This window comes from Macrosteles quadrilineatus, unplaced genomic scaffold, assembly GCF_028750875.1.
Source record: "Macrosteles quadrilineatus isolate MER2022 unplaced genomic scaffold, UCM_ALF_1.0 Scaffold_1__1_contigs__length_201487025, whole genome shotgun sequence".
In the NCBI taxonomy this organism is placed as follows: domain Eukaryota; kingdom Metazoa; phylum Arthropoda; class Insecta; order Hemiptera; family Cicadellidae; genus Macrosteles; species Macrosteles quadrilineatus.
The window spans coordinates 199797496-199822010 of NW_026542594.1; the positions used below are offsets into that span (position 1 = coordinate 199797496).

General features: G+C 35.7%; 1 protein-coding gene across 3 annotated transcripts in view; it reads left to right on the forward strand.

Moving 5' to 3' along the window:
- LOC128994166 (putative inorganic phosphate cotransporter) overlaps positions 1-24515 on the forward strand; it is a 68996-nt gene that overhangs the window by 42252 nt on the left and 2229 nt on the right. For 2 of the 3 annotated variants that reach the window (XM_054418526.1, XM_054418516.1), the window contains exons 2-8: positions 16626-16816; positions 16983-17225; positions 17787-17874; positions 18640-18866; positions 20099-20248; positions 22274-22406; positions 23517-23758. In XM_054418526.1, the coding sequence (XP_054274501.1) occupies positions 16626-16816; positions 16983-17225; positions 17787-17874; positions 18640-18866; positions 20099-20248; positions 22274-22406; positions 23517-23758 (1274 nt within the window). Of the gene's footprint in view, positions 1-11974; positions 12021-16625; positions 16817-16982; positions 17226-17786; positions 17875-18639; positions 18867-20098; positions 20249-22273; positions 22407-23516; positions 23759-24515 lie in introns of all 3 variants that reach the window. The other variant, XM_054418534.1, reaches the window with a different exon arrangement.

The window sequence follows — 24515 nt, forward strand, 5'->3', positions numbered from 1 at the left end:
GGTAATCAGTGGGAAACTAAAATATATACACTTTTCTTGTATTCACTTATTATTTTAGCTCTTAATTATTTTTATTTGTAAATCCCTTTATACTTGATAATTTGTTAAACGTACTGATGTGTTTTTGCGTCATATATTACATTATCTTCCCGTTTTTACTCTAAATCATAACCTATTACTCTATGTAAAACTATAATAATTAAATACACGGGATTCATATAGTTAAAATAAGTTCATTTGTTTTGGATATGAATTACGTCACGATAGTGAGAATTTGTAGTAAATAATCACAGACAGAATATTTTGAGTTTTGTTAAATGCACAAGCTATTATATTTCACAATGATTAAGCACTCCTCGACGCATCGTGTTCGGTATCTTATCACCGCTGCACCTTTGTTCACAACACTTCAGTTTGCCGTTGAATTGTATGTCTTCACAGTATACACGCGGGGGCCACGTGTTCGCGCCGTTTTACACACCGCAGTCATCTCCCGCCAAATGTTCCATTCAAAATCGCTCCTCCCCCCCTCGCCCTGTCCAACAAAGAGGCACAAAAACAAACCCCTTTAGACCGGTTTCTCTACTTCCTAGAAGTCTTCTTGTTGCTTTAAATCTTTTAATTCTTTTCTGAGATCAGCCAGCATGAGCCTCTTTCGTTTCTTCCTGCCCCAAACGCAAAACTAGTTTTACTTTCGGTTTCAGAGGTTGTGTTATGCCTTGCGATAACGTTGTTGTGCACCGTGTTGTCACCTGATTCTATAACATTTTTAATGCTTTTTTTTGTTTATTTTATAAGGCTATTTATTTTGAAGGCTATGCAAAACTTTCCTAAACATTATATAAACATATACACATTGTTAGATGCTAAATATGGTGTTTTTTGTTAGCCTATAAGTTTGAAGCCAAGAAATGCTTTGAGGAAAAAATAATATCTTGATTACAAACGCAACAGATAGGATGTTTTTAACTACACTATTTAATCGAGAATTAAATTCTCATGCTGTTCTGTTCTTGTTTTACTGTTTGGTTAACACGGTACAGAATGTAATTCAATTTATATTCGTGTTGGTGTTAGATTCAGGGGTAAAACTGTGGTGTTTTGACAATTTATATTTTGTAGATTGACTATAGACAGACAGATATTAAACGCCAATTAGGTCTTAAGAAAAGTAAATTTTGTCAATACATTACTTGAACACTCAAAAAGTAATAATCTGTGTCATTTAACTCTCGTTCTTTGAACCTGCAAATGTATCAGCGATTTACTTGTACATCAGAACAACAATGTGTATTTCCTTGTCAACGATTCGTTGATTCGTAGTCGTTGATTCATTGAACTGATTCACAAGTCGCGAACTCTACCCTTCGTACGATGATCAGCATCTTCGTAAATTTTTATCAGCCAACATTATGTGATTGTTTGATTCGTAGACTCGTTGGATCAGTGCGGTAGTTTGACCTTTGTACCAATGATCTACGGCTCAGCACTCGCCAGTCGAGCAGCGTAGACTCAGCAGATCAGCAAGTTGCTCGTGTTACTTTGTTGCCGTGCAACTAGTGCAACTACAATTGCAGTATTGCAGTGTTCGTGGCTTTATAAAACACTAGCTGCTGTACCCGTGCTCCGCAACGAAGAAAATTCAGTTTCGACGAAACGTGTGTCGCTTTTGTTCCGCGGTTGAAGGGTTATTTCTTTACATTACTTTTGTTCCGGGGGTCAGCAGGTACTACTATTTCAGAATTTCTGGCATGGCGAGGCGACCCTTCTTGATGCTCTGTAATAAGCGGGGCAGTTTCATAATTTTAAACGTAGGCTAATACCTAAGATATCGGGGCAGTTTCATCGTCCCCGAAATTTCAGTTGCGGTCCTGTCGCAGACCAAATAGAAGTAGCGTAGACTGAAATATGAATGAAGAATTCGACGATAGACATGGTTTGAACTTGAACTATACCACGTGCTTATCAATTGATTTGCTTCGCCTTCTCAAACAGTGTGAAAATTATAACTCTAAATCTCTTCACTCGCTTTAACTAAAACATGGTACTGTACCTATCAAACTAACCTATCAAAGACCAGTTTAATTTTACCAATCGAATACCCAACTACAAATAAAACCTAAAAGTTTATTTAAGTACTTAAAAAGTAATCGCATCAATTTTACGTGTTTTAACAATGGTAAAGTGTTATTTATAGGAAAATAACAAGCAGATTTTTTACTTCTTGATTTATTTTGACTAAATAAACAAACTTGATTAATCTTTTATAATCGCATTCAAATTACTTTACAGAAAATGTTTTATTATTCACATTGTTTTTTTTTTATAAAACAGTAGGCTAAAATCCATTGTACAGAGCTTAGTTTTTATAATGGCGAAATTTTGGTCTGACCATCTTTTAATATAGTATATTAGAATCCTAGTCATAGGTAGGTATTTTTCACAACGATTTTTTTCGGACTAGATATCGTGGACTAGATCCATGTGGATTATTACATTGTTACATAGAGTACGGTGCACAGATGCGTTTGTTATAAAACTTAAACGGAGGCTTAAAACTAAGATGATAAAGCTATCTTGAACTATGTTGATACTAATCCAAGTTATTTTAATTATCGGATGATTCAGTGACTGGGTAAACGACCCACCATCTTATCAATATATTCTTCTCAATTATTTTCTAATTCGAGGGCTTTTAGAAAAAAATACAGTACTTTCATTGTAATTAATTATTTTCGTTTGTATGATAAGTTTACTATACACACATAGTTACATCTAATATAAACTAAAATATTTATAAAATAAATGTAGTAAAACTTATTTGTAGAAATAATCGTTCCAAAAATATTTTATAATAGAGATTATTTTTGGATTCATTGATATCATTGAAAAAATTAACTGTTCGTCACACGTATTTTTAGAGGTTAAGTTTAAGAAAGGACCATGGGTCCTAAGCTCGCCTCAATAAAGAAGCATTTTCATTTAGTTTCATCACACAAATACAGTATTAATAAATAAATATTGCATCTTAGCAAATCTTGGTTGCTATTTTGTTCTTATCTGATTTTACTCGTGAATTTTACACTCCGCAATATTATATTTAATATTTAACAACATTAAAACCAATATTAGTATAAATTCAAACAAAAGTGCCTTTATTTCTTTTATCTAACTTGAATAGTTTTTTTTTACTCATTTGTACAATTCACAACACAGTACTGCAAATTAACTCTCCTAATTTGTTGTCACAGAACCTAAAGCTCAATCAAACTTCTATACTTTATCACATTGAACACTTCTCAAAAAGTTAACCTAACTTACTGAAACACAAATCAAATGTTTTAATATTTGGTTTTAAAAATATTTTTGAGAATGTAAATTAAATTAAATGTATGTAATATGATAAATACCACTCAAATAAAGAAACGTCACTTGGCGTAGATTTGTCTAAACTTTGTTAACTATGAACACTTTTTCAACATCGGCCTTACCTTACTGAAACATTAATGAAGTGTTCCAATATTTCTAAAAACTTACAACAATGTAATCAAAATATGTACACAAACACTTTGCGTAGATTTGTCACAAAAATGTTTTGTATCTCGCTCACAACCGAAGTATTATTTAGGCTTATCACAGCCGCGGTGTTGCTGATCAATCGATCGTCTGTTAACAGAGCCATCGTCTTATCACAGAGGTCAATGATAAGAACTGTGGCGGTCCTTTTGAACCGGCATGTCGCCGCCGTGAGCCGGCGACACGACGAAACGTCGGTGTTTAGTTGTACGACCATTGAACATTTTCGGTATAAATACTCCTCTTATGTTTATTGTGTGATTGGGTCTAGTGTCTAGTGGTTAGAGCGCGGGACATCAGTCCCTGAGGTCTCGGGTTCAATCCCACCAATTCACCAATGGATTGTCTAAGTCTAAGTGATATTGCTGCTCCCCCTAGGTCCAGCCTGAAGTAATGTTAAAAAAATCCCCGGCTCGTTTGTGTCTTAAAAAAAATTATGTTTGTAATTCATCTAGTTGTGTTTTAGATTCTGGGTCTATCTGTTTTAGAGCCTTTCTGTTTGTTCTTGTTGTTCCTTTCGGATGAGTCTTATTCTACGGCTTTGGAATGTTTTACGGTCTTTTTATAAGGGAACGGTCCAAATCCTGGCCTTGTTACTATCTAAATTAGATTTTTGTAGCATCATTATATGATAGCCCAGCAACAACTAATGGTATGCCATAATCTAATGGTATCTAATGGCATCGACATAGGCTTCAAATTGTGTCTCGATAGGTAAAATAGATTAGTTAGTTCCATGCGATCGCTGTTTAGTTCTTTTAATTACGTTTTAAATTTTGGTTTTTTAAGATCTTGAATTATTCTGTTATGAGGGGGTTTTCTGACGGCAGAATACCCCATTATTTAATTTAAAAAACTGTTGTCACCTCAAGATTAGATATAGCAGTTGATTAATTTATCATAGGTCAGTGTTTTTTGTCCACCTTCACATCCTAGGATGCTAATTCTACCCTGTTTTTTTACTATTGAGGCTGGTAATAATAGGTTGCGGCAATATCACATCGATAAAATACATTTGTGATTGGCGGGATTTAAACCCGGGACCTCGGAGCACCGAAGCCCCTTGCCGTGCTCAACCACTAAACCAGCTCGCTCCCCCATAGGTATAAGAGTTAGGAACAATGAGTTCGTTGAGGTTGTTTTAGTCTTTTTGATTTGTTGTATAACTTTTGAAACAAGGAAAACAAATGCGCCTATTTTCACTATCACAATTAACTGCATAAGTGGAAACATTACATAAATAAATGTCTTTGCTTTGTTGAATAACGAGTAATATTTCAATACTAATGATTCTGTGAAGCATTTTCCTTACTTGCAAAACTCAAACACCGCCCTCCTCCTTATTAAAAAAGTTTACATAATTCCTCGATCCTCGCTAATTCTAAGGCTGGTGAATCGACAGTCAATCAATTTCCAAGGCAGTTACCGCATTGATGTAGTTTTTGCCTTGTTTTCCCTTGTACTGTACGTACAAAACCTATAGCAATGGCATTGGTCCAGTGCGCATTGTAGTTCAAGGGAAGTGTGTGTGGGCGCACCTGTATTAGTCTAGTTATGTACCACCTGTACACGGAACACCTACTGACGTGCCAATCCAGAAGTTAAATACTATCCGAAACGTGAATTCAGTTTTTGTATTCAGAATTTAAAATGTCGCAAAGGTTTACGCCAGAATACTTTGTCGGTTTAAATTTCCGATAAATATTTTTTGCTGTGCCTAGTTACTGTAGAATATAACAATCGTTTTGGATATTTAGTAGATTTTATACATTTCATAATTAGTAATACATCAAGGTTCCTAAGACTCTTTGATACAAGTGGAATATACAAATCTTTTTGGATAATCAGTAACACTTCATCATTTGTAAAACGGTAAACATGTCAAGGTGCCTAAGACACTTTGATTTAAATCTTTAGATAATAGCCTATACACGTGGTTTATTCACATATAGTTGTAAAATTTGTAAATACTTCTTGAGGTTTCTTAAACACAAAATTAAGAGTTATTCAAAACAAAGTGACCTAGTGACCAATTAGTGTCCCTTTTGCTTAGACAAAAAGCTCATTGCGCAAGACATAGAGTACACAATTATTGCACAACATTAACAGCTGACTTGTGATGTTACCAACTTAACCACGCAGTGTTGCCAACATTGTGGCACTTTAAGTCCATTCATACTATTCATAGTGTATCAGCTCCCAACATGTGTATTGTGTAGTGATTGCTAACTTGCGAGTCACAAAGTACACAATTATTGCACAACTTGAACAGCTGATTTGTTATGTTACCAACCTAACTATGAAGCCAAGCAGTGTTCCATTTTAATGGCACTTTTGTCCATTCACAGTAGTGTATTAGCTCCCAACATGTGTATTGTGTAGTGATTGCTAACTTGCGAGTCACAAAGTACACAATTATTGCACAACTTCAACAGCTGACTTGCAATGTTACCATCAGTAGCCAAGCAGTATTGCCAACATTGTGGCGTTTAATTGCCCTCCCTCTAATAGCTCGTTAGCCAATTCAAACTTGGCATACGTTATAGAGTTTGAAATAATTGATTAAAATTTAGGCCATTGTGTAATCTCAGGTGTACCCTATTTTTTAGACAATTTCTTCATTGATCTTTTGATTTAAGAAAATAAATATTTTTGTTTTTATGTTAATTCTACATTAATGCTTACTAAATTTGACCTAGTCCTGTAGAAGACTTGCTAATTCTACATTCATTCTGTATAATATACGAAAACAGCTCTTTTAAGTGCGAAAACTCTAATATGATTTACGGACTGAAGTTGTACATAGACTTTGGATACTAACCTAACAAAGAAGGATACTGATAAAGCCATCTTGTCTATTTGCAACCGATTCAGTCAGTTGTTTGCACGAAGATAAAATAGCTGAATATGCCTTTTATAGATTGCATTACGATTAAAATTAAATTGTCTCTTTTGGTTTTCGCACTTTTAAAGTGAAAGGTTAAAAGGGGTTTAAAATAGAGTACCGGTAGCTTGGTTTTACGCAAGTTCATTTTTACACCTCTCGTCATCTATGGGTGGATCAGATGATAAGATAAACTTGTAAGTATTTACTTCCGCAGTCTTATCTAACTAATGTAGTTTCGTATCTACTTTCAACCTCGCAGTGACGTGAAAAAAAGTAAGGTCGCTGGTAAATAGGGAAGTTGTTTGAATGAAGAAGGTAGATGTAGAAGGCCACTTAACCGAAATCTTTGAAGATGGAAGAGTTTTGTCATTTACTTTTGATGTTGTTATCCGTTATCCCCCCTTACGTAGGTACCTGCTGTAGAAGGGAGTACTGTTGAACAGACCTGTTATAGCGAATTCCCCTTATAGAGAATACGCTGTTACCGTAAGTATCATGGTAAGACTTAGACTCGAGACCGCTTTACTTCTTCGCTTCGATGCTAAAAAGTATCGAAAAGAAGAGTTAAGTTTGGGATAGAGGCCAAAAAGCATCGTAACACTATCCGTTCAAATTCATCTATATGTGTCCTTTAGTTAAAAGTCGGACGATTTTTAATTAAATTTTGTACAAAGGTGCAAACCTAAGTTAATTCGAACCATCATGATCGGACTATAGGAACAGGGGTTTATGGGTAAAAATATGAGTTTCACAATTCCTCAAGACGTATTTTTTCCAGTTTCATTCTAAATTATTATGTATTTAAATAGATTTTTTGTCATTTTACGAATATTTAGGTTTCCTTGTGTACTGTTTACAATGAATTGAACGTTTTGTTTATTTCACCAACTACATTTTATAACAACTCCTAGGTAGGCTATTTGAGGTTATGTTATAGAACATTTTTAAAGAAATATGCCTACTGGGATACTTTTCCTATTCTCTACAATCAACAATACGTTTTTCCGACAATATTCTTTGGCACGTGTCAAAAATTGAGGTTAGGAAATCAGAAATGAGAACGATTGTTGTTTCCCAACTGTGAGCAGTTCAAGTCCGATGTTCCGTGGCCCAGTCAAGCACGTGGTTCGATTCCGCTGTGTCAGTGTCAGAATTGTCCACCTGTTCATTTTACATGTCGTAACTTCTAGACAGTAATGAAGTAATGATGTGCTTACGAAGAAATTCGATTGTTCTTGTGGCAATTGCTAATATATACGATTCGCCCGGCGAAAGCCTATTTGACAGGCTTGAACCTTTTTGATTGTTCTTGACTAGGTATTTTTGGGTATTTTGGTAAAGAGGGGTTTTGTAAGGGGTGTAATTCTTTACTATAGTAGACAATAGATTTAGCGTGCAGATTGAAAAACGTACACGAATGAAAGCTGGGAAATATATCTAAATTGAGACGTTTTATTTTTATCTTTACTTGAGTGGTAAATATTACAGCATACCTGGAACTAAGTGTAAATATTGACTTTGTATGGCGTAAATTAAACAAGTATATATTTGATGATTCGTTAAATTAGCTCTATTATTAGCTATAATTAGCTATAGAATAAAATTATAATAATAGTCCCTAGAACAGGGTATAATATTTAGGTCGGAAAATACTTTAATGTGATGACTACAAATTTGAACGCTCCGAATTTTGTTTGGATATGGAGTGCAGTAAGGAAAAACACGATTTTGTAAATCTTGGAATTATAATCATTTAGACCAAAACATTTTTGTGTAGCGTAGCGATATAGACATATTTATTTTACAAACATGCAAGTTAGTGATCCATGCTCTAGATTATAACTTTCATCTATTTAAATTGTTATTTGGTATTAGCAAGTTTATTTACCAAGATTGTAAATTGAAGAAAGTGAAGAATGATAAGCTTGATTGATGCCTTAACACAAGCTGACAGATTCAATGAAGTGAAAATTCCTTATCATCTCTTTATCAGCTACCTTGAAGGTCGTGGGGTAGATTTGATGCAGTTAAAATTTGCTCAATAATTACACTTTTCAACTACGATATCGAGTTTTCGCAAAAACATTTCATAACTATATGTTGAGTGAAAAGTAGTCATATATTTTGGCAGCTCTAATAATGTATTTATAGCCCAATAAATAAGTTTACACAAACAATAATGGATTTATTTAAAAAATACTGGGAAACTCTTAAATGCATTTATTTGTATAGGAGTTTGCTCAAAAAAGTCTTGTTAAGTCAGTTAAATCAATAAATACAACCCTTTAATAAGAGAAATGTTTATGGATTTTTCTGTATTTGTAAGTATAAATTATCGAATTTTCGTAACCGATGTTGAAAAGACAGAACAAATATTACAAAATAAATATCTCTTTGGTTATATAATTTGCTAATGAACACAAATGAATATTTACAAAAAAACATCCTACGCATTTTAAATATCGAGAACATTGTGTGCGTATAGTTTAATCTATTACACATGTTACATAGGAAGACATTATTAACTCTTATCTGAATTACTTTATCTTCTTTTTGTTGGAAAACACTCACTGAATAATGTAAAACGACATTGTAAACAATAACAACAACATTCTTCCAAACACTCTAGCATGGTGTACGCAGTTATACAAACTAGATAAATTATTACACTTGTCGAGCATTAAAAATGCATCGTCATACTATCATCTCAACATTGATTATAGATGACGGCCTCGTTTCAATGATAAGCAGTATCTCCAGAAAATAAATACACTATTTAATTAACAAAACATTTTATTTCGTTGTATATTTTTGCATGCGTTGTGGGACTGTAGGGTTTTTACCCTCTAGAGTGTAAAACTTGAGCTCGGGTCAAAAAAGTCATTTTAGGCTTTAGTGAGGAAATATACTATAACCTGTACATCTGAAAAAATATTATGTAAAATATTTGTACAAAATCGGTTTTTCACAGTCTAGACTAAACCCGAAGTCACTCGTAATTATACTCGTTAGTCTCACTACTCTTCCATGAAAATGTAGTTCAGTGTTATCTTCATAGAGATAACTACAAAACAGTGTTAATACACTAGTCAACTTTCACACTATTAACAGGGTTCCTTGAAACAATACACCTAGGTTGCATCGTCTGATGTTTGGAACTTCTGCAAGTGCAACGCACATACGTATACGTACAAACGTCATACGTACGTAGCAATGTGAAAGTCGAAACATTCATTCAAAATTTGATATCCAACCCAACTCGAAAAATTAGTTGAACTGGACCTTACTTGGAAGAAATGAAATGAAAATAGTTTGTTTATTGAGGCGAACATTAGGACCACATAGTACTTTCTTGCAGTTAACCTCTTATGTACTAACTACAAACTAAACTATAAGTTTTGTATAACACCTTTACAAATAAAAAAAATATAACTAAAAACTGATGTGATAAATCTTGGTCCCTAACATATTCTACATTTGGACTTGACTAAACTAAAATTGTGTTCAGTCCGTACACTTAACCATGGCTGCTAGCCATGAGAGTCAATGAATATATTTACTGTACAGAGATATTTTTATATACTTTTTTGCTTTTTCTCTATAGGGAAGAAGCTATTGCCGTAAGCAGCAGAGGAAAGACCTAGACCCGGGACCGATTTACTTGTTAATTTCGATGTCCCCAGAGGTTAAAAACACAATTAGACAAATTTAAATTCGCATAGTCTGCAGATTTGCTGTGGTTTGTGTGTTTTTATCGATTTGTTTGAACAGATTTGCCAAAGTACGTCACCGTATAATTTATGGAACGCCACAGACGTTTTTTTTTTTCTAATTCAGCTGTGATATACGTGGACGAATTCGAGTGGAACTTTTCGAGTGTTCCCTGATATCGGTAAATGGTTAATGGGCTCAGTGAGCAATTGAGATAACTGTCGATAACCGTAAGAGGCGATTTTGAGGTCCAACATGTTTTATAAAGGATTCTTTGTTTCTAAATCTCATAGAGTTGTCAACTGTTTGATTACTTCCTGAATAACATTGATATGGAAAAAGTGTTTTATTTACAAAACAAAATCAATAACAAGCATTCACTGCAAAACAAATAGGTTAGCGAAAACAAACAAAAAACTTAAATCAATGACAAATGTTTTAAAAATGTGACAAACAAAATCGTTAATACTTTCAAAACAATGGCAAGTGTTGGTTTGTTGTTGGACGAAGTAGTCATGATAATCTTTTGTTTTAGGTAGGCTTATATTTGTTCTTAAAACTTGTAAACTGATACAGTACCATAATGCTAATACATTGTATGTAGATCAACTACTACCAACCTCCATTTGGTTTAATGGATGTTTTTTAACTGACATTAGAGATGGTGGATATGTAAATCAGGTGATTAATTGACCAATTTTCCGACATTACTCTGTGTAGTGGAGCCGGAAGTCGCTCTGCGGTAGATTCGCACTTCCGGCGGTCGCACTTCATGCTTGAAAAGCTGCGCGAGTGCGAATTTGCTATTTTCGAGGTTAGAATTGCGAAAACACGAGACTGCACGGTTTGCCCACGTATTCCATATTCCAGTACTGTACTGTAGTACCTTTATCTAAAATGGATTAAGAGGTTTATAACCTTCAACTAATTTGATTCTGTTATCTAAATCTGTTTAGGCCTAGATTGTGTATGTGTCTAAATATATGAACTAATTATGTAGGCCTATGTGAGACAAAGGTTTAAAGAGTTTGTGAAGCAATCAAATGGTTAATTATTGCAAAATATGGATTACCATTTCTTGATTGGTTTCAGCATTGAAATTTCAATTTATTTATTTACAGGATTGTTTAATGATTGATTTGTTAATATATTGTTTAGGACTTGATAAATTTTTAATTGAGCTTTAGAATTTAGGCTAGCTAATTTGTTTGAGAAAATTCATCACAGGAAATGCAAACACACATTCAATTCAAACTTCTAAACATCATAGGGTAAGAAATCATAATTCTGGAAGTATTCAGATTTCATTTCTAGCCAAGCAACTTTGATTCATACAAACGTGGAAATAAATGTTTGCTCACATTATTTTTAAATTGATAGCCTAAAGTAATTTCAAATGAGTTTTGTTGTGTACTTCCACAGCAAATACAGGCAGTTCAGTTCTTACAAATGGTAGAACCACATGTTTTTCCGGTTCCAACCACTTTGTACATTGTAAACTAGTTTTACTAAGTTACAAAAAGTCTAAGGTAATATTTTGGATTAGAAATAATTTTCAACAGATTTTACAAATGGAGCACCATAAAAATCAATTTAACTATTTATTCAAACCATTGAAAATAATAACAAGTTGCTATTACCTATGATAATATAAACAAATTAGAAAGTTCCTAAATATTACTATCTATGAGGAACAAACCTTTGCCCATTGTTTTACGACAATACTTAGCTATACTTTTCACAATTTTGAAATCGTTAAATATTCATTTGTATCTCATGAATTCCTTTTTATTTTCCTAGGGCCGTTCTTGTGGACAACATTACGCAAAGGAGATAGTTTGATCGTGTAAGTACTTCGGACCAGCTTCACCGCCATCTTGTTTGAAATCGCATGTTAAACTATCTCATAATTGCATTTAGATTTTAGTTTAGCCAAAATTCAAAATGTAATTAATATTGTTATCAAGTAAAAAGCTTCTTTAATTATCCTTCTTTGGAATCTGAAATAATTTGTATTAATTTTGTAGGGCCTATTACAATGGTTTAATTTGAATGCAGGCAATAGTTACTTTTATTTTATATTCCAAGCATTTAACTTTTTGATTGCTAAGCAGCAGCTATTTTGGAATTTTTTTCTAGACCATTTTGTAGATCTTGAAAGCAAATAATTTAGTATATTGAAGCGTTGTTGTAGCTCTAATTATTATGGAGAAAATTCCAAAAAACTGTAAATTTTGTTATTTTTATGGAATATAAATAAACTGTCGTAGTTTGCTTGTTTATGGATTATTATTTACATAAAATCTGGAAATTTTAATTATTTCATACCACAGTGTAATTTTAACATTTCACAACAAAACACGGTCTCCTTTCCTGTGGCAACGAACCTAGGTACCGTACTCATTAAATTCAATGTTAAATAAGAAATAAATCTGGCAGGTTAAAGAGAATATTTTAGTCTAAATCCTATCAGATAAATGTAAATCGACTTAGTGTGCAGGTTTGCTGTGGCAGGGGTGTTTTCATAAGTCTTTAACGAGCAGGCTATTATAGTGAAGTACCAGTGGGATAGTAATAAACAAATTAGTATAGGTTTTCTCTAAAAAAATAATAAAAAAATCCCTCCATATAAAATATAAGAGACAAGCATATTTTAAATAATATTATCTTAACCTAACAACTAACAGTTAGTCGGGTAAATATAGGATATGACCTTAAAAAAATTGCAAGAAAACGTTTTATGGTTTTATTTTGTAGAGTTGGGTTTGCAGAATGACATACTAAAAGTTGCCAAAAATCGGTGCACGAGAAAACCACTAAAATCACAATTTAAAATGGCGGCTTTTTTCAACATTGGACAAATTAAAAAAACATATTTCACATGCATTTGCTATGCACATTTTTCGAGATATTGACTTGGGACCACCGCCTGTATTTATTGAGTGGTTAGTACTTCATTTTGATAGGGAACATGTTTTTGGCCGCCATCTTGGATCCGCCATATTGGACATAGATAATTTTTTTTCAATGTAATGATAGTGTTGTGACACATCATTACCAACTACATTTTTACACTGATTTCAATGCCGAAATCCGTTTTTAAATATCTTTATTCATTTAGAAGATATATACAAAAGAAAACTCTGCACCATACATTTCTTATGGACGTTTCGTAGTTTGATATTTTTTTAAAATTATTTTTCTTATATCTCCAGTTCTTATTAACGCTTGTAGTTCGTTCTAGGCTTAAAATATTCAGTAATGTAAGGGCTTTCATTTGAGCTCTTGATCATTAAAATCAGACGAGTTAAAGACCTGCTACGAACCTCAGAACAATATTAAATTTAACTTTTTAGAAATATATTTTTATTAAAAGATTTATAACTCGGGTTGTTAATACGTCACCGAGTTCTTTCTGGTCTCAAATTGCTCAGTAAATGTTTGGCTTTAATTTTATTGATCATTAAACAAAATCTGACAATTTTAAAATGAGCCATGGACCATAATTTAACATTTGAATGTATTTATATTGAAATTTGTCTTTAGTTAAAGACGTATATTCCTAATTCTAAATAACTCCCAAAACTCTTTATAGTCTTAAATAATTCGCCAAAATATTGACTTTTATTTTAGCTATGGATTACTTTCCAGGAGTTATTAGGGTTTGGGATATATGTCCTTAACTAAAGACAAATTTCAAAATAAATACATTTTAATGTTAAATTATGGTCCATGGCTCATTTTAAAATTGTCAGATTTTGTTTAGTGATTAATAAAATCAAAGCTAAACATTCACTGAGTAATTTGAGACAAGAAAGAACTTGGTGACGTATTAACAACCCGAGTTATAAATATTTTAATAAAAATATATTTCTAAAAAGTTAAATTTAATATTGTTCTGAGGTTTGTAGCAGGTCTTTAACTCGTCTGATTTTAATGATCAAGAGCTCAAATGAAAGCCCTTACATTACTGAATATTTTAAGCCTAGAACGAACTACAAGCGTTAATAAGAACTGGAGATATAAGAAAAATAATTTAAAAAAAATATCAAACTACGAAACGTCCCATAAGAAATGTATGGTGCAGAGTTTTCTTTTGTATATATCTTCTAAATGAATAAAGATATTTAAAAACGGATTTCGGCATTGAAATCAGTGTAAAAATGTAGTTGGTAATGATGTGTCACAACACTATCATTACATTGAAAAAAAATTATCTATGTCCAATATGGCGGATCCAAGATGGCGGCCAAAAACATGTTCCCTATCAAAATGAAGTACTAACCACTCAATAAATACAGGCGGTGGTCCCAAGTCAATATCTCGAAAAATGTGCATAGCAAATGCATGTGAAATATGTTTTTTTAATTTGTCCAATGTTGAAAAAAGCCGCCATTTTAAATTGTGATTTTAGTGGTTTTCTCGTGCACCGATTTTTGGCAACTTTTAGTATGTCATTCTGCAAACCCAACTCTACAAAATAAAACCATAAAACGTTTTCTTGCAATTTTTTTAACGGTCCCTATGTAAGTTTGTTTAGTTTGCCTGGACTAAGTAGTTGATGATAAAAGTGCATTTCATACACAGGTTAATACTAAAACTACAAATGTTAATTAATATTCCATCATATTAAATGCCAACAATAAATTTTCTTAAACATTTACAAAAGCTCAGCCTCCAGAAGCAACACATTTACGGAACATGTTGTAAATATTACACCATTAAAAAAATACAATATACCTAAAAGCAATTTAAAACATAAGTAAATATTTTGTACAAAAGGAATGGGAGGGGGGTTGTTTTTTTTTAGAGAATAAAGAAATCTTACAACACCTTAGCAGCACTTAATTTATTTTTCCTTATTGAGGCATTAACTTTAAAAGTTGGTTCGGTAATCACGTAGGATCTTATTATTCTCTGTTTAGGTAAATACAATTATTGCTTAATTTTTTAACACTTATTGCAGAAAGACTTTAAAATTAGTGAGTACTTTTAGAAAATTGTGATTTCACAGCAGTGAATTTGATCTGTATGAAAAATATATTACCCTAGCGCAGTAGCTTTCCTTTGTTTAAGAGCAACCAAAAATCCAGAATTTCAGGCATCTTAAATTTTGAGAAGCTCTTGTAAAAAACTGTGCAGAGATTTGTCCTGAGATTAAAATTGGTAATTTAACCTGATTTAAGAATGTATGTTTAAGTGGTATTCTAAAAAACCCAGACTTGAACAAATATTCGATTTAATAGCAGATGATAATTATTGTTATTTTATTTCATCCTACATATGGGAGGTCGATAATGAAATTGAGCTCTAATAGTGTTTTGTTTCTTTTAGACTACTTGAAATGGTGATACAGGTTTTGCGAATTTAGTCGTAAGAATAAACAGGAGTGTTAGATTGAATTGGTAAAATATTAGCTGATTCTTTATTCAAGTTCATCTGTCAAAAGCCAAATGAAGAAGGACAGCTGGGTCCAGTTTTGAATCTTCCAAAAGCGCTTGACATTTTTTGTAGGATCAACATGCAATCCCGATTACTATACAGCGTTCTTTGCGGCATTATTTAGTCATTCTATGTTTCCTTGATGTCTAATGAGGATTAATTTCTCTTGTTCTAGGGGATTTCTTAGCATGGCTGAGTTATTTAGGAGAGAAATTGTCATAATGTGTCATAATGTGTGTTAGTCAGTGGATTTTTGGAACGTTGAGGGATCTATTTTTAACTTGTCGTTCTTTTACAGAACGTTTTCTTAACAAAGGTTGTCCTAAGAGTATTATAACCGATGAAAACTGTGATTTTTAGTACTGAATCACATATTCTACCCTCAGGCAAATTATGTCCTGATGGATGTTTAAATATCCTATTTAGCTTTAGACCTTCATTTTTTACAGTTCTTTAGTTATCAGTAGGAATCGGACGGACACCTATTAATAAATCAGAAGTACTACAACTCTTTCGGATCAAAAATCTTTAGCCTTTGATTCAGCAAAATAGGATTGTTCAGTTGGACAAGCAAAGAACCTGCAAGAAATGCATACTGATGAAATCTTACAATTTATATCACAATAATTTCATCTAGGAATTTCAGAGGAGGCCTTAAATGGACTGGATACAAGGAACGGAAGACCCAATAGATTACCTACAGAGTTATTGTTCACTTATATGTCATAATTGTGATTGCACAGAAGTTTCAAAGCTTATGTAATGAATTTTTTTATTTATTTTTTAGCAAGTTTAGAAGGTCAACTTGATCACTGGCCCAGCTGTCTTCAATTAAGATTTCAATAAATCATCCTGCTAAAGAATCGTCTAGTCTTGTTTCATAACCTCATCCAACATTCATCCCTTTAACTTCTTTAGGACCAAGTCTTTTTGTGATAGGACGTTCTGCTCGGCTATCAACCTATTCTTCAGTGTTGTCTGTTGTTACAATGATGGCCCTTTGTTGCAGGATGCGTAGGTTTGAGGCACGTGGTGACGGCTATGCTGTTCCTAGGGATGGCCAACGCCTATGTTATGAGGACCAACATGAGCGTGGCCATTGTGGCCATGGTGAACCACACGGCGCTGCCCAAGCATCCGGCAGTAGTGGTGGATGAGTGCGGGTCTGGCCCAACGTTGAACAACGGCACACATCATGCGGTAAGCACTGGAACATAATCTGCAAAACTGAACTTAGTTCATCCAATTTAAAAATTCAGCATTACAATTTTCTTGGCATTCTTATTTCAGCCAAAGTAAATTTTGTGTATTATATTTCATTGGTGTTTCTGTCTTCATGAAATGATTAATTTACTATATGTTCTAGACCATGCAAGATGGAGAATTTGTTTGGGACACCACGCTACAAGGATACATCCTCAGCTCCTTCTTCTACGGCTACGTCCTTACGCAGATCCCGTTCGGAATCTTGTCCAAGAAGTACGGTGCCCGGATGTTCCTCGGTGTCGGCATGTTAGTGAACTCTGTGTTCGGGTTTCTCGTCCCTGTCGCAGCGAGGCACGACTATAAATGGCTCATCCTCGTACGGTTCATCCAAGGATTGGGCGAGGTGAGAGTTTTATAAGTTTTAACTTTTTTTAACTACCCGTGCTTCACAATGAGGTGAAGACGCAGAAGAGAATAATGTGGGTTTCAAAATCTTCAGTATAAAACACTCTTACATCACATATAACGCACTATTGATTGTAGATCAATTATCCATGTGGGTGAATTTAAACAATTTGCAGCAATCTAGATGGCTCTACAAATATTTCTGTTGAAATAGAGATTTTACGTTGTACGTTGAAATCTGGATTTTGTATTTGGTTCAGAATAATTATTATTTGAAAATGTCTTTTGAAACTTAGAAATTTATATTTTGAACCCAGTGTCTGTGAATAAAAAAACCTAAGTGATATCACCAACTAGAGGGCTGATTTAACCTCAAATTGACTGATTCAACCAGTAATAGAGTTTAAGTATGCTCACAAATAAGTATGGACAGAACACAGGCTTGATACGGGTCAGAATTAATCTGTGTTAATAATTTTTGTTAATGACTTATTTTGAAGTAAACAATAACCAAGTTATAACTAAAGCAATGCTGTAACACATGTTGTCCATGTCTCAGGGACCGATTGTGCCTTGTACACATGCTATGCTGGCCAAGTGGGTTCCTCCGAATGAAAGGAGCAGGATGGGAGCTTTTGTTTATGCAGGTAATATAATTTTTCTATTGTTGCCTAAAAAGTGGAAGCTAAACAGCTGTTACCGTGTACTGTTTTTCTAAACAGCTGATTTCTCATCATCTTATCGTGTGCCCTAGTTTAATTTAATTTTTGTCATACTGCAGCAAAACAGATGTGTTAATACATGTGTTGCAGGTATAAAGTACCTAGCTCTTTTTCTCCCTAGGTAATAAAAATCAGCTGTTGGAAATTTTTAACTCGGTTCTTAAGTAATCACATGTATCAAAAATATGTATCGATTGTTTCATTCAGTCGTAGCTTATGTTGCCTTCTTGTTACTAGTTTGACATATCGAAAGTATAATGTATACTAACATAATTGCAATAGTCAAAATGATTGAATCACTATACTATCTGCTTTACGCAAAATTAGCAAAATTGAAAACCAGTTAGCCGTTGTTATCTTTTCATGAAAAGTATTTTTGTTTTCTAGCTTAGTTTGTTAAAAATATTGCAATATGGCATTAAATATAGTTCATCACAAGGGCAAAAAGTGTAATTCCAACCCTAGCTCGTTTTCCGACCCTTGCTTTGCCTCAGTCATTACCCTTGAGCTCGGGTTGAAAAGAGTCACTTTACGCCTGAGTGATGTAATATACTATTGTTCACTTGCGTTAGATTACAAAGCAGCTGATTTGTACGAAGAAGTCCAAGTTTCAAGTTTATGAGACTTCACTATACAACTGTATTAGACTTGTTTTTGGCGGTCAACTTCAACTCTCTGTGTATTTCGTAGGAGCTCAGTTCGGCACTGTGATCTCGATGCCAGTGAGTGGTTACTTGGCGGAGCACGGTTTTGACGGAGGCTGGCCCTCCATCTTCTACTGCTTCGGCCTGGTTGGAGCCATCTGGTCTCTTGCGTTCCTCTTCATGGTGGATGAAGACCCCGAGACTAGCACTAAGATCAAGGAAGACGAGAGGAAGTATATAATTAGCAGTGTTTGGGGCTCTGCAGGGATATCGGTACGTGCTAGCGGAGTAGATATATCATACCATACAGTAGTTAGTTTTTCCCCCACATATCCTGTTAACGGTGTTTATTTATTTCAGAGGAGTTCCCTTTATCCCTTAAATTCTACGGAAGTATCATAGAGGCTTACGAATTATGTTTGCCCAGGCTTTTATGGATTTTAACATAAATTTTGTAAATTATTGTTGTGGTTATCGATGTCAACAGGACCCAAGTCACAATCTTTACATTTAAAAAAGAAATTTGAGGACCTCTGACTACCTAGATGTATAATCTTATGTAATAATCTTATCAAACCACAGTAGAACCCCACTAATCCAACCTTGGCTAGTCAGACTCCTAGCTTAATCAGACCGTGCCATTGCCAATCGGCAACAATGTGCCGTAATATCGTGTCCATTTCATCGGCAATATTGTAGAGATCGTTACTGTCTCCTGCAATCATGGGAAAAAATCTTGTTTATCCCTCGCTGTTACAAAAATATCATCAGCGTCTTCTACGTTCCTGGAAACATCAGCGTCACCCCCGCGATCACGGCCAATCTAGGGAATCATCTGTGGTAACAAAAACATTATCATAGTCTTGCCTAATCGTGGAAAAATATTGAACACCTCCTGCAGCACAGAAACAGCATCTTTCTTTTTTTGTGGTTAAATCCTAGACGAATCCGTGGTCATGGACAAAATCATCATCGTCTTTGGTGATCGCGGCTAAATATTAAACATCTCCTGTACTCTCAAGAACATTATTGTTGTCTCCTGTTATCACAGAAAATCTTGAATGTCACCTCCGGTAACGGAAACTTCATAATCTTCTCCCACGAATGCAGCAAAATCCTGAACATGTTGCTCTTCAGATTATCCAATGTTTTCACCGTTCAGACCAAGGTCCTGGTGATGGATTAGTGGGTTGTACTGTATACTTCAATACAGTGCTCGATTAATAAATAATTGGGTGCCAGAGCTGTAACCTCTATTTAATGTGATTTGTACCTATTTATGCCAATATTTTTATCTTTCCGAAAGAGAGGTACCGGTACCCCGTTGACTATTAGATTGAGTTGTTTGTAGAGCTTTATTTACCTGAAATAAATATTTTTGAGCATCACAATATTCCTCTCTCAGTTATCAGGCGATTTAGTTGTTATCTACAGTTTTGTTATGAACAAAATTTTTAAATAGGCCTACTTTGTAGTTCTCACCAATGTTGAATTTTGTCGTACAGTCGCCTCCAGTGCCGTGGATGTCCATTGTCAAGTCTCTTCCATTCTGGGCCATCTTGATCTCTCACATGGGACAGAACTACGGCTACGAGACATTAATGACAGAGCTGCCAACCTTCATGAACCAAATACTGCACTTCAACATCAAAGAGGTATGTTGTGTTGCAATTTACTTTATGAAGATAGATTTAGATTCTTTTGCATACTAAAAACCATCCAAGTGAATCAACGTGCTTGACTTTTTCCTTTAATATCAAGAGAGGGATTGTCCTGTGTCATATTCTGCTTCCATTTTTTTTCCATTTCCATTTTGTTTTGTCATAAGAGCAAGAAGCTCCCTGACTGCAAACCTGGTACCTATAATTAAACATACCCGGGCCCCATGATGTAGGCCGAAGCTAATGCACCAACCTTTGGCACATCATGGGAGGATGACTTAAGGTTATCAGGCTCACCGGCTGCCGAAGCAACCCTTCGGAGAGAGGGTTTCCCCTCAATCCTAACCAGGGATACTGGCTACTTGTTTAAGCGTCACTCCACCTGGGTTCCCCCAGGTACGAAACCCAGAAGGACCATAGTGGAATGCCCTGACGCATTTAGTGCAAGCAACACTCGGGACCTATCCAATCCCTGACAGGCAGAACCCGCCATCGAAGCCAGGAAGAAGGGGACCACCAGCAAGCTGATGGGGGAACCCCAACCACCTATTTACACCACTACCCGATCGAGGCCTTACCCAGTTGCTGGGAAACCAGAGGTGACCAAGGCGATAGATCCCTGAACACCCCCAGCGGGCTTTGAACCCAGCACCCGATCTACTTCGTTTGCCCGTCAAGCCCAACATCACTGACAGGCCATCAGGGTTTCCCAAAAGGAGGCAGGAATAGAAGTGGGTCTCACCCGGATGAACCTATCCACCAAAGGTGGCGACACCTTTTGCTCAATTGAAGTTCCAGGGAGAACTCCCCACACTCTAGATAACCATACCTTCCGGTCTCAGAGACAGGGATTGGCTGATGGAGTGCGCCCAGCCGTTGCCCTCACACTGCGGAAAGTTACGCTCTCCTAGAGTGTCCCCGTGAGCTTACGGGTACTTGCCCAATTTCACCTCCAGGAAAGGCTACTTCCAAAGTCGAGGATATGCCACACAGAATGCTGGTCGCACAGAGCAAGCAGGCCGAAGCCCAAAGAACCATAGTCACAGGTAGATAGGAGATTGATGGCGCACTTCCACCTCTCCGAGAGCTAAACACCCGACCAACCTGGATGGAGGAATGTCACTGGAGGCTCCCCCTAAGGGGCTGGCACTTACCAGACGTCCATGACTATGGCCTACTCGAGAAGCCGATACCAACACTGAGCAGTTATCTCCCCTTTGGGGGCTAGGTTTTTCACCTCCCAGGACGAGGCTACTTCCAGAGCCGAGGATATGCCTCGCAAAATGTCAGTCGAACACAACAGGTAGGAGGAGCCCGAAGAACTCCAGTCACAACCACAGTTACAGGTAGGTGAGGAGAGGCGGCGAAAGCGGCATCACCTAGAGCTAAACACCCCACCACCCTGAATTAAGGGAGTGTCACTGGAGGCTCCCCCTAAGGAGCTGGCGCTTACCATTCGTCCATAACTGTGGCCTACCTGAAGTGCCGGTTCAAACACCGGGCAATTACCTCCCCTCTGGGAGAGCTAGGGTCCGCGTGGTCGCTAGGCCACGTACCCACGCAAGCGTGGGCCCCCTGCGGGGTATATTCTGCTTCCATTATCTCTCTTCACCGTCCTCTTCCAAGTCTCCCATGACCTTCTTCTTTTCTTACTCCCCTGAGATTCACACTACTGCTTGTGCCAAGTATGTCTAATCCATCCAAACCTCATTTTCTTTTGTTGCTCCGAAAGAAGATTTGCGTTGGAGAGAGGTATATTTAATTCAATTGTCCTGCCCATCATTGGACATGAAGACATCCCTCCCTCCAACTTAAACGTTTTTGTTAAACCAAAGTTTTGTATTTCTTCTTGTGCCAGAGAAAGCTCTTTCCCATCTGGGAAATCATTCTCATGAAAGATTTGATAGTTAAGGCTCATTTACTCTATGTTTTTGTTATATAAATTTAAATCATTACTTTTCCGATGATCATTGCTGATTGTTACAAAAACAATAATCAGAAACTTTTATAATTTTCCAGAATGGAATCATGTCTTCGTTGCCGTACCTTGCAATGTGGATGTTGTCAATTTTGATAAGTTTTTGTGCGGATTCAATGATCCAGAAAGGTTGGTTCTCCCACACCGTCGTGCGGAAAATCGCCAACGGCATCGGTAAGTTGATAAAATGCTGCACATATTATAACTATTCTTAAATAAAATAGCACAGTATTCACTGAAACTTATAATTTCTATGAATTTATTATTATCGAGGTCACAAATTTTAGTATCTTTTAACATGTTTCATACAACAACTTTGTAGTACTAGTAAAAAATATTTTTTAAACTCAAATTTTATCGTGACATCTCCAACCACAGGCAAGGATTGTCGATTGTTTGATCAACTGCAGCAAACAAAATTAATCAAGTTCATTGTTCACTTCTGTATAGCTAATTGAGAATAGTATGATAAATATTTTACACCAACTGTACCATATTTATGGGAAAAGAACAAATAAAATCTATTATAAATTACATAATACTATACAGTAATAATGTTACTATGTCCATAGTAATTCTGTTTGTAGTTTAAATTGATTGAAATACATTTTTATGAGATTTTTTATTACCAGTGAACAAAAAGGTAATTTAGAATGGTAATTTGTTGTAATTATTTGCTTTTAAAAGCAGGTTAAAAGCTGTTACATATTTATACCAGAGCAACTTTTATACACAATTAAACCTTTTAGAATATTTTCACATTAAATATATTTAAGCATGTGGCTACCTTAAAACATTACCTACTACGTTACACAAGACCAGTGTAACACCTAACAATAATGCTCGCCTAACAATCAAAAGGTCCCAGGTGTTCTTAATCATTTGGTTTTAATGGTCATAGCTAATGATACATCTGATCTTAGTCAGTTACAAAAGCTACACAGATCATCACACACCATTCCTTCACTCATATTTGGGTTAAAATACGCACCCCACCTCAATGTTTGATGAATTGATTAAACAATTGATAAATTCATGTAAGATATATGTTGATAAAGGTATAGTAGGGTAAGTGCACAAGCAAATGACCGTTTCATAAAACATCATATGATTTTTTCTTGCCTAGTCCATCAAACATGGTCTTAAAAGAATAATGTGTAATAAACTACCACTATTCCAGCCTGCTCCCCAGGAAAGTGATGTCTAAAATTAATGCAAATTCAAAGATTTTACTCTTAGCTCATGGACTTGTTGAACATGTTTTAATCAGTTCAATGTCTTCAGGTCAGTATGGTCCGGGTATCGCTCTAGTCGCCGCTTCCTACACCGGATGTAACCCGTACCTGACCGTAGCCATTCTGACGTTGGGCGTCGGACTCAACGGAGGGATCTACTCTGGGTTCAAGGTTAACCACCTGGACATCAGTCCGAGGTTTGCCGGGATCCTCATGTCCTTCACCAACTGTATGGCCAACCTAGCTGGTCTACTGGCGCCGATAATCGCTGGCTACATCATCCAAGGAAGAGTAAGTTTAGTTTCAAAAGTGGTAATTTAAGTTGAGTCACAAAGGAGTAGGGAACAAAGGATACACTCTATGGTACACTTAGGGGGTGTATAGCACTAGTGCTGGTGTCTAGCGCAAAGTTCCTTACGCCCCCCTCGTCCTCATGTACTTCTATGGGGGAGGATGACCCTGAGCCCTGTGCAAAAGAGATTTCCGCACAGTGTTTGCCAATCATTTCCACTCCAACATTACCAGAGCTGAAAGCGCATGATTGTCCCATAAGCATGTTTCCTCTGTACCTTACTTCTCTGTGATTAAGTTAATTTAGAAGAGGGTTGAACTCATGAGACAATCACTAGACTAGCAACACACACAATATAAGTTTCTTGTTGATATCAGTAAATGTTAGGCTATATTTACGTAACATTGTTTATACAATTGTATAACATTGTTTATACATTGTTGTTACGTGAGGCAACTGAAAATGTTAGTACTAGTGAGAGGTACTGAGCTAGAAATACAACTAGAGGCATCACTGACATGGTAACCCTGCTAGAATTTTTTTTTTTTTTTTTGTCCTAAGGACGCTAGGCACGAGCCTGGGATTGTTTTTCACATTACTTCAGGCTAGACCTAGGGGTTGCGGCATTATCACTTAGATACGATCCATTGGTGACTTGGCGGGGATCGAACCCGGGACCTCAGGGACTGAAGTCCCGCGCTCTAACCACTACGCCAGCTCGCTCCCCAATATTCTAGCTCCTGCTAAAATATTGAG